The sequence below is a fragment of the Poecilia formosa genome, unplaced genomic scaffold (assembly GCF_000485575.1).
Source record: "Poecilia formosa unplaced genomic scaffold, Poecilia_formosa-5.1.2 Scaffold358, whole genome shotgun sequence".
NCBI classification, from domain to species: domain Eukaryota; kingdom Metazoa; phylum Chordata; class Actinopteri; order Cyprinodontiformes; family Poeciliidae; genus Poecilia; species Poecilia formosa.
The window spans coordinates 342621-354350 of NW_006800297.1; the positions used below are offsets into that span (position 1 = coordinate 342621).

At 38.6% G+C, this 11730-nt stretch overlaps 1 protein-coding gene across 1 annotated transcript in view; it reads left to right on the forward strand.

The window, feature by feature from the left end:
* The first annotated feature begins 3608 nt into the window (after nt 1-3608).
* socs7 (suppressor of cytokine signaling 7) overlaps nt 3609-11730 on the forward strand; it is a 16113-nt gene continuing 7991 nt past the window's right edge. Inside the window, exons 1-3 of the mRNA XM_007574651.2 lie at nt 3609-5365; nt 6743-6834; nt 9188-9283. Of these exons, the coding sequence (XP_007574713.1) occupies nt 3963-5365; nt 6743-6834; nt 9188-9283 (1591 nt within the window). The 5' untranslated portion in view covers nt 3609-3962. The remainder of the gene's footprint in view (nt 5366-6742; nt 6835-9187; nt 9284-11730) is intronic.

Here is an 11730-nt window from a genome sequence, read left to right on the forward strand (position 1 = left end):
CTGGATGGATGGATTAACCCCTCCTACAGGAGAGTGGATGGGCTTTTTACTGCTTTCTGTCTCTCTTCTAAAGCAGATCAAATGTGGAGTGTTTAGAAATTTTATGAATGCAATTGTAGAAACCAAACAGGAGCTTTGCAATCAGGGAATCCCCTGCCTGTGTGCTGGCTACACATCTGTGTGCATATAAAGATGTTCATAACAAAGCACTTTTTAAAAATTGTTCTGCAAAAACCACAAAATCTTACCAAGAATTTTATTTGGTTTCTAGTGTAAATATCTTTGTGCACTTGAAATAGGACAAAACCAACTTACAGGTGACTTATAAGAAGATATTGAGCTTGTTTTAAGGCAACATTAAGGAATTATTAACATAAATAAGCTCTTATATCTTGCTGAAAAGTTACTTGTAAATTGTTTTTGTATTTCTGAGTGTACAAAGAAATTTGTACTAAAAATTGGATAAAAACATTTAGGCAAAATTGAGTGTTTTTGGGGTGTAAAACTGGTCTCAACACACAGCCAGGAGATATTGACAGCTTTCCAGTTAACAAATATATGAAAATGCGACAGACTGGCGACCTGTCCAGGGTGACCCCGCCTCTCGCCCTGAACATTAGCTGGAGAGGCACCAGCAACCCACCCGACCCCACTAGGGACAAGGGTGTACAGAAAGTGGATGGATGAAATACATGGAAAGTCCTGGTTTTCTCCGATACGTTAGTTTTCTTTAACTTCAGGTTTTGTATTCATACTTATTTTCCTTACTACTTGTCATTGCTATGGGGATCTCTCCCATCAGTGAATGTGATACTTCAGTCTCTTAGACAAGACTTTCAGTCCCGTCTCTTGTACCACGTGTCTTGCCAAAGTTGATATTTATTTTTTACTATAGTTTGAACATGAATGTTTCTGTTTACCTTTGACTTGCTGCTTGTACACCTGGATTCCCCCACTGTGGGCCAATAGAGAATATTTATATTCTATTTTATTCTACTTTACAGAAATTCTTAAAGAATTAATGGATTACTAATACATATTTCTCATGTGACGCCACACTTCTGGGAATTCTGTAGCTGACAGCCATCTTGGTAGGTAACTGCAACTAACTGTCATGGCAGTTGCCCAGGAGTTGCTATGATAACAATAAACAAGAAGAAATGCACCAATGAGAAAAACAACCAATCAGAGCCAAGGAGGAGGGTCTTAGCGATGTCAATTCATGTACCTCCTGCTAAATATGCTAATGGCAGAGAAACAACTTACCGTTACAGGAAAATTGTTTATTCACCGTCATCAGTAGCCTTGCTAACTAGCTTGAACATTCACAACAGGCTAGACTAGCTGCAGCGTAGCACAGAGCAGGAGGGAAAGAGGGGATGAGAGGCCCTACAACAGATTGTGATTGACAGCACTAACTGACTGACTGGTTGTTTCTAGCTAGCGCTGGGAGAAGGCAGAGGATTATCTGTCTTATACATACTGTCACAACACAGTGACAGTTTCAACAAATATGTAGAATATTTTTTTATAAAAGTTAGAAATTAAACAAAAAAATTGGGCAATATTTGATAGTTTAATATATGACGAGGGCTTAGAGTCACCTGTGGCTACAGAGCTGCAAGTTGCAGACTCCTGATCTAACTGATGGAAATACACCTGAAACTCAAAGTGCAACAATGTAACTTAATTTTATTAGTAAAATAAAACTGGAATTTGTTATTGGTCCCTTATCGGTCTGTCCCAGCACATATCATAAAAAAAACTATTTTAGTATTACCTCCTCAGGGGCACTGGCCCCTGTTGGTCACCATCTTGATTCACCCATGGCTGCCCACATTCAGTAAAACTTTCATTATGTGATTTTGTGACGATTCCTCAAATCCTACCTTCACAATTTTTGAATTTGAGACATTAGAACTGCCAGAACCTGAAATATTATTTGGACTAGAGCTGCTGCACTAAATTCCCTTTTTGTTTAAGAGGTGGCTGCATAAGGATTGCTTTATTTCAGTGAAAGTTGCTAGTTTAGTTTATAGTTTTGAGGAGATGAGTGATGGGGGAAGGGTCTGTTCAAGTTGAGAAAAGGCTCAGTCAAACAATGAAAAATGATTGTGATTAATTTGTAATATTAATGCTGCTGAACTATGACCTCTGTGTTACATCACATCAGTGCTGAGCTTTGCTTGGCAGGTTGTTAGTTTGATTACTCCACATAAACCGCAGATATGAGCAAACACTGCCACGTTGGCTTACATGTAAACACACACACTCACACACACCGTGTATATTGATGGCCCCTCATTTACTTTCCCATCATGCACTCTGTCTCAGTGGCGTCTTCAATCAGTACTAAATGGTCTACATCGCCATCTGCCTGCCAATTGGCATTCATGCAGTTCTCCGGCTCTGCTGTATGTTGTGACCATACATTAAAGCTGCAGTATGTAAATATAACAATATATTATTTTACACATTTGTCACCATGTTGTGACAGTTTAATATGGGACAGTTAATATTTGAAAAGGTCGATCTCCTCCACCTCCTCCTTGTGTTACTGTTGCTGTCTGAAGAAATGCATCTCTCTCGACCAAAAACAACCAATCAGAGCCAGGGGGAGGGTCTTAGCGCTGTCAATCACACTCATGTACTTACCTGCTAACTGGGCTAAACAACCTATTGTTACAGGAAAACTGTTTATCTTCAGTCATCTGTGGCTACATGCTATAGCAGAAAGAAAGGGGGCGAGAGGCAGAGTGATTGGCAGCGCTAAGATCCGCCTCCTGGCTCTGATTGGTTATTTCTAGTTAGCTGAAAAAAAGCAGAGAAGGTAGATTTTTTTTTTCTCAGATTAACTATCTCCTACCATTTTGTCACAATACAGTGACAATTTTTACATATATTCAAATAAATATGTTTTTTTTTATCAAATTTAATATTTTGATTGCTTAGTTAGTTAGTTAGTTAGTTAGTTAGTTAGTTAGTTAGTTAGTTAGTTAGTTAGTTAGTTAGTTAGTTAGTTAGGTCTGAGCTCAATGTTTAGTTTGGGAAAAAAAATTGTGGGGGGGGAATTAAATGTTTAAATTGAGAAAACAAAGATTTAGTTCGGAACTAAATATTTTATTTTCAACTAAATATTTAAGTACGATGTAAATTGAACTAAACATTTTGTGTAAAAACTAAATATTTAGCTCCAAATTAATTTTTTTTTGGAACTAAATATTAAACTTCTTATTAAATATTTAACTTGAAAGCTGCACATGTATTTCACATGTATTTTGCAAACTAAATGTTTCAAACAAAATAAATACAAAATAAATATTTATTTTGGGAGCTAAATACATAGAAACTAAATGTTTAACTGGTGAATTAAATATTTAGTTTGGAACTCCGAAATTAATAATTGTTTGAATAACATGGTGAAAATACGACTTAAAAAAAATTAACACCCACATCTTTTATGACAGGCGAAATAAATCAAATTGGGTTTTTTTTTTTTTACCCCAGCCCACACTGATGCAATAACATTTAACTGTGATAAATGTTATTAATAATAGTAATCACATCAGCTATGATGCTGAACCAGAGATTCAGTTTGTGGTTCCCATCATTGTTGCTGATGTGAAGGCTGAGCCGAGCGGGTGGGGCCTGGCTCGGTTCAGAGACAGATTGTGCTCACTGACCGGAGACTCCTCCAGCTTTTTATTTATCCAGCCCAAAATCAAACTGCATGTGTGACCCGAGGTCGGCCTGCTGCTGCTGGACCGAAGCTGCAGTCATTTTCCCGATCAGCCACAGATGGATGCTGCTCTGTCCTAAAGGAGGAGGAGGATAAAAAAAATACATTTGCTGGCATTTTCGCAGGAAAGGCATGACTCTTTCTTTATTATAAGGACGACATCTCCGCTGTTAGCAATGCGAAGCGCCTTGTGATTTTCATTTTGCGATCCTGTCAAATAATTATGAACAACGCGCAAGATATGTCGCCCGATTTCGTGTTGATGCGCCTTGTGTCCGCAGCCGAGGAGGACCGCTTGGAGGCAGAAAACGGGAATTTGCCGACGGGAAGAGTGGTGGTTGGGCTAGGGAAGGATGTCCTGGCTCACAGCGGCGTTAAATCGGCTTTGGATATCAGCCGAGATCCGACGGAGACGGCGGGGCTGGAGCATCCCAGCAGCCTCCTGAACAAAGGCCAGCCGAGCAGCGACACCACGGCGGCACCTGACAGCGGGGGGACGGAGGGCCGGGCCCCGCAGAGCTCCATGGACCCCCAGGGGTTCGACTTTGTCCCCAGCCCTGGGCTGCGACCACAGCTGCTTGTCTTCTCCAATATAATGCGCAACGGAGATGGGATTTTGGATTTAGACAGTCGGGATGCGCTGGAACTGGGCCCAGCTGTTAACAACAACAACAACACCCCGAGTCCTGGAGACGTCGAGCGGCACCACGACCTGCTGGATCAGAGACCATCAACCTTGCAATCTTCCGCCGATTCATCTGCGGAGAGTCCGGGATCTGCCGAGTTGTGCCACCGACATCGATTCATCACCAACCCCCACAACTGGCCCCTATTATCGGACAGATCCGGACCCCTTCCCGGAAGCGACACTAGGGGCCAAGAGGACGCCGTGTTTGAGTTGGCAAGACGGTTTGGTGAGCTGGGGGTCGGAGCGGTACCCAGGATGCTGTTTAAAGGAGCTGAGCTGCCGCAGTGCTCCTGTCAGGGCGCACAGGGTTCAGTAGATGGACAAGCAGAACCAAGAGACGATCCAACGGAGACCAGCGATGCCCTTTTGGTCCTGGAGGGGCTGGGGAGTAGGGGCATTAATGGCTTGGGTATGGAGGAGTGTCCGGAGGTTGGGTTGGATGATGAAAACGGACATGGTGAGTTTTTACTCAAAAGGAAACGGGAAATAATCCATAAGATGTCTGGGACTTTCTCCATCAGCAGCTTCCAAGTGGAACTGAGAACACAGATCGAAAAGATGGGCCTGCCGACGACCCAAGCAGGTTCTGAAGGTTCCGTTCAGGTTTTAGCCAAGACATCGACACCTGCCCAGAACTCACCTTGGACCACCACGCCAAACCCAAGCCAAGCTTCTACGCCCAGAAGAGCGAAGCGGTGCACCAGTGCGCCCCGGACTCCCACGTACCGGGCTGCAGGTGGAGAGAAGACGTTCAAAGTTCCGGGGAAGTCCAAAAGGAACTCGTTAAAGACCCGATTGAGTAAACTGTTCCGGACTAAAAGCTGCAGTGGGTCGAGTCACATACTGGACAAGAGACCCTCGGTGTCTTATTCAGTGTCCTCAGCCATGAGTCTGGTGGACATGGAAGGTGGATCTGGAGCCGAGCAGGATGCCGACAGGTGGGAAACTTTTGACATACTTTATAATTAAATCAGATTATTGGAATCTTATTTTTAATCACTGGTAATAACAGAAACAACACATGTCCAAAGACATGTCCAAAGACATTTGTTGTCCAAAGACATGAGCTTTCATGTTTTATCCAGTTTTCACTCCACACCGTTGTTTAATTTTAAGCAGTTGCTGAGGAAACCTGAAACTGCTGCTGCAACTAGTTGTTGCTAGGCAACCAAAGAGTGAGTGAGATGCTAGGCAACCAAAGAGTGAGTGAGATGCTAGGCAACCAAAGAGTGAGTGAGTTAGTTCATTCTGCCAACTTAACTTTACTAGCCATGAGAGTTCGAGCAGCTCTTTCCTTTGTTTACATCTCCCAGAATACTGTGTGGTTCTGGATCGGAATTCAGTGAAATTATCAGTTATTGATCACGTGTCTTATCAACATCTTGTTATTGATTTATTGTCCAGCCCTATACAGAGTAGTCTTCAGTTCAGAAAATGAGACTTTATCCTTTTAAATAAAACATAACGGAAGACCCCAAATTAAATATAACAGGTTTTACAAAATTGGAGCCTGAAACATAGGGACACGGAAACACATTTAAGGTTTGTAGTGATTATAGATTTAGATGTAACACATAACACTGTGCAAAAGACTGGAGTCATCTTATTTCAGTTATTTACACTTTTACTTGAAATTTCAGAAGTTTAAAGAAGTTTTACACAGGAAGTAAAGCTAGAAGAAGACGGTGACATACAAACTTCTATATACTTAAAAAGGACATTTGAAGCATTTCTGGCTAATGTAGCTTTATGATATAAACATAGAGTAGTATACAAAGCAAAAACATGATTAAATTAATCTAAGAGTGATAAATCGATAATTTTAATAATTGTCAACTAATTTAGTAATATGTTAATTGGAGTATATTCAATAAAGGCAATTTGCTGAAAAACAGCAGCAACAACAACAAATTCACCATAATAAAATAGTAATTAAGTCAAATTTGTGCAAAATATATATGTATATTGCATTTAATTAAGATGAAACCTTCCTTGTCTGTTCTACCCAAAACTCCTCAAGTTTTAGCTTCACCTGGTTCAAATTCACTAGCATAGCATTTTGAAAGAAATGCTATGCTATTACATTTTAAGCATTAAGATGTTTATTTTCTTATTTAAAAAAAAAAAAAAAAAAAATTTAATTATTTGTTTATTGAAAAACAAAGTTCCGGGAACTTGAAATATTGGCGGTGTATCTTATTTTCCCCACTGTGAAAACCAACGTAAACCAGCAAATTTCCTCAGTTTTTACAGATCTTTCCAACATTTTACTGTCATGTCCTTCTGTTTCTCCCGTGTCGATGGCTGATGTGCAGCCACAGGGAACCCAGACTGACCAGGGCTCACAGTGCCTTCTCCCCTGCCTCTCTCTCTGCCTCCCTCTCTACCTCCCTCTCGACTTTCACTGGTAAGAAGTACTTCATAAATTTCAATACTTAACTTATAGAAAAGTTATTGTAAAATGATGCAATAATGCCCCTGAAAAAGTTTATAATTCATTTTTATGCTTCTGCAGGGATCCACCAAGAACAAAGATCAATCTGTGTTTGTTGTCAATCTAGGTGCACATTAGTGCACATGTAGTGGCGCTATTTGACATTTTGAAAAAAGTGTTGCTTAATGGAAACACTTTCAAAAAGTCTCTCATTTTTTGTGGTAGCTTGGCCATAGAGAAATTGGTTTATTTGCATCACACAGTCACATCAACAACTGGATGTTTCCACTGGAGCAAACCAAAGAAGCAAAGAAGACGACAGGAAGTAATTAGAGGATAATGACAAACCGGGTGAACAAACTTATTCGCCTGTGATTTTAATTGCGTTTTGATTTAATGGAAACACTGCAATTGCAGAATTTGACATCATCAGCAAATAGACACAGTTTTGCACACATTTGTAAAAGAAACAGACTTAATGAGAGAATTGAAAGTTACCCTCTAAACACTAATGCTAGATGTGAAAACATGAAAGTTTCAGAAATTATATTTTCACATGCTAGTCTGCAGAAGGAGAGAAAATTAATCGAAGACCTACCACGGATCAAATTGGAATATAATGTAGTTATTGTTTAAAATTATGAAGAAATATTAACAACCAAACACCCCTCTATCAATTTTATTGGTTAATCCAATTTTCTGCTTATGAAGATTTAACTTTTAGAAAATCTGAATTTTTTTTCCAAATCATTGGGTTTCCATAATTTGGAATGATGTCAAGTCAATCCATCTTGTTTTACAGATTGTAGTTAGTTGAACTTTCCACAAGGAAAGATGAAAGTAAAAGCAATTTAAAAAAAATAATTATTTCATATTTAATTTAATTTCTCTTCATTTTCTGCTTTCTTCCTAAGAAAGCAAAAAAAAGAAGAAGAAGAAAAAAGAAAAACTCAACATTGATTAAAACTGGATTTGAATTTTTTAAGTGCGATCAGCCAGCCCTACTTGAGTTTAATGTTCCTCTTAGAAACTCGCTTTCAGGACTCAGTTTGGATAGTTTCTTTTAGTGTGCTGACGGGATAAAATAATGCTGAGAGGAGGAATCAAACACACAACAAATAAAAATAAAATATTTAAGACCAGTCAACTTGGGAATCAGAAGCCGAATCTGCAACAAATCCAACAATGCATAATCTAGGACATAATATAGATACAAATCACCGCAGCCTTTAGCTGACCTGATCATTTCCCCGCTGCAGCTGGTGCATAAGGATTTAGGACAGATCTAAAAGTGATGAGGAAGCTTGTCGCTCAGCATAAAAAGCTATTTGCTCTCTGCTTGCTTCAGCATCAGCGTGCTGTTACTTCACATTCATGTTTCAGCTGAGTGTTTCTGTGTATTAATCAAAACTTCTTTCATCATTAATGTATTCTTTATTCAAACTTTTATCCGTGCTCATCTACAGCACTGAGTAATGTGAAATTACTCAGTTCTCTCGGAATCTGTTTAATTAAATAAAAATATTGTGTGTTTAGTTTGTTGATTTAACAGGTAAAAATAATAATAATAATAACAAAGTGTTTACAATTCTAAAAAAAATACTAAAAATATTATGGCACCCACTTTCAGCTTGACATTTTTGGCAACCCATACAAAAGGTTGGACACTACAGCTCTAGATGATGTCCTGGAAGCAGTGCATTCTGGGAATCCAGACCAGCTTGAGTTAAGGTTCAATGATTGGTCTTATAACGATGTTTTCCAACCTAAGGCATTATTTCCAGACGCTGGTAAAACGAGATAAATGGAAGGCTATGGAGCTATATTGGGGCCATAAAGTTTGTTCAAAATAAAATAAAACTGAAAAAAAGTTTTGAAACTGAAATTATTTTGAAACTGAAAAAAATATATATATAATGAAGACCAAGATCGTGAATCATAAAATTGCAAGTCTTATGAGCTAATGCTAAACCGAGCTAACCTGTAGAGAATAATAATGGATGAGATTACATTTGATTGGTTTTACTGCTCCTATCAGTTGACTTTACAGCCAGGAAACCCTAAATTTCCTGGCTATAAAGCCGTCTACAACAACCAAAAGTTCACTGAGGTAAACTCAGTTTGAATCATTTCGATTAGTCTGTTCTTTATTGGAGTGGTTTGAGCTAATTCACTCAGTGAAGTTTCCAGTAAACATCCTGCCTGGTTCTGCTTTAAGAGGCTATAATGGACAAACACCAACATTAATTCTCTGATCTGTTTTTCCTGTTTCCTGCCCCTGTTTGTTTCTAAGCTTTTCCTCCCATTTGCCACTTTGTGTCCCCAGGAGAAACAGTTTCTCTAGTGGATGTGGATATTTCTCTACGAGGGTCGAACACGCCGCATCCTCCAACTCCTCCACGCCGAAGCCTCAGTCTGTTGGGTAAACCTTTTTTTTTTTTCTTATCCATGCAGTAGTCATTCCAAATCAAATAATAAAAAAGGCTTAATTGAAAGATCTGTATTTTAAAAAGAGGAAGCCCAGACAGTTGTGTGTGGGGTGCCTTTTATTAAGTTACATAGTAAAAAAAATTGAGAGCAATAATTTGGTTTATTTAGTCATAAAGAAAAAATGTAGATGTTCATTTTTTAAAGTCATATTTTCACCATGTATTTCATAAATGTCTGAATTCCAAACTAAATATTTGGTTCACCAGCTAAATATTTAGCTTACAAAACAAATATTTAGTACCCAAAGAAATACTTAACATGGAGCTAAATATTTAAGTTTCAAACTAAATATTTAATTTGAAAGCTAAATATTTAGTTTACAAACTAAACATTTAATTTACAAACCAGTCATTTAAAAACTTAATATTTAGCTGGTGAGTTAAATATTTAGTTTGGAAATTTAGCATTTATAAATGTAGGAATAATATACTCAAAATATGACTTTGAGAAATGAACACCTACATTTTTTAAATGACTAAATAAACCAAATTATTGCTGTTCATTTTTTGCTGTGTAATGGTACAAATAGCACCCCATAGTTTTCATTTTAATCTTTCTATTTCTACCAAAATCAAATTCAAAACTACTTTATTGATCCCAAAATGAAATTAAACATTAGTATGGCGTGACATTAAATAAATAGACGTCAGCCCATCATTTATCCCGTCACTTAATTTATATACAGGGCGGCCTTACCAGTTGGTGGCGGTAGTGTTTCCTTTATCTTTTTTGCCAACAAAGAAGGGTCACTGCGCATGCGCAAACAACGGCGATAAGTCTAGCTACGAGTGTCGTCCGATTTTTAGCCCTCGGTTTTTCTCTTAAACTTAAAAATAAGTGAAGGAGCTGGAGCAAGTAAGAAAACAAAAACTTTTCACATTCATGAGGAATTAAATATATAAAGAAGTCTCACTATATGAATAAATAAATATATGTTTTTGCATTTTTGTAGTAAATAGATAATTTTGACTTGGTTAGTTTTTATAAGTAGTTCGTATCGTATCAAATAGCATGCGGGCTGCTTGTTCTCTTTGAGAGCATGGAAACATCTTAGTCTGTTCAGTCCGTCATGTGAGAATGGACAAACTGTGGCACAACCAGGATCATCTATCTAAACCAGGGGTTCCCAAACTTTTTCCTGTGAGGGCCACATAACTTTCCCCTTCTCTGGTGGCGGCCGGAGACAGTTTGTAACAGAAAAAGTGTGACGATTGCAGGAGGCTTAAATGTAAAAATGTATTGTTTTCCAGAAAGCACAATCAAATAACCCTCTCTGGGTTCTTCACAGAACAAAAGTCAGGAAATAAATAATAACACTATTAATGAAATAAATAATAACCAAATAACCCTCTCTGGGTTCTTCACAGAAAAAATCCAGGAAGGATTATAGTCCGTATTTTCCGAACTATGAGCGACACCGGACTATAAACCACAACCCCAAAGTTTTTTTTTTGTTTTTTTTTAAAGAAAACCAGTAAACATACACATATAAACCGCAGATATCTCTGCCGCTCCAGGTTTTCCGCGATGGAGCAGCAGCAGAGGGGGCGGACACCCAAAATTTGAGTCATAACAGGTCAATTGAATATCACATTTATTACGGTTGAAAAATAAAAAGTTGCCAAGTTTAGATTTAACTGAACTGATTACGGTAGTTTCCGAACAGTAACTGTAACAGTAAAAGTGCTGATCCTCTGCTACTAGCATGTACTAAATGAAGATGGGCGCTTTCTTCTGCTTCTTCTTCTGCTGCTGCTTCTTCTTCTGCTGCTGCTACTGCCATCTACTGGATCCTAATATCTATACCTCAAATTCTCATAATGATCCCAGTATTATTTAAAAAAAAAACGAAAAATCTTCTTTTCCCCCTCAATGTGATTTAACTGATCAACAACATTCTCAAATTTCAATTCCCTATTAAAACCTAATTCCGTTTTAATGGCCACTTTCTTCTTTTATTTCCAATTTTGACTTCCAATGATTCTAAAGAGCCCCCTGGTGGTTGAAGAAAAATCCTCATATAAGCTGCTTGTAGTCCGGAAAATACGGTATATGAAAAAAAATCTGAATGCTCAGGGGGCTGGACCAAATGTGGAGGCGGGCTGGATCCGGCCGTGAGCCGTATTTTGGGGACCACTGATCCAACCTTACAGGCTAGACATTAACTGTAGAAGAGCTGCTGCTAATATAAAGAAGGCACCTCCTTTCTTTTCTTTTCCTGATGTCGACTGCTGTTGTTTTTCTTCATTTTTTCCCACTTTGCTGTCTTTTTATCCCCTTCCCTGATCTTTTCCTGTTGTCATTCCTTCAGATGACATAGCGGGGCCTCAACCGGGGCCTTTCCTAGTTAGTATTGTGGGCGCCTCCCTGCAGTCTCTC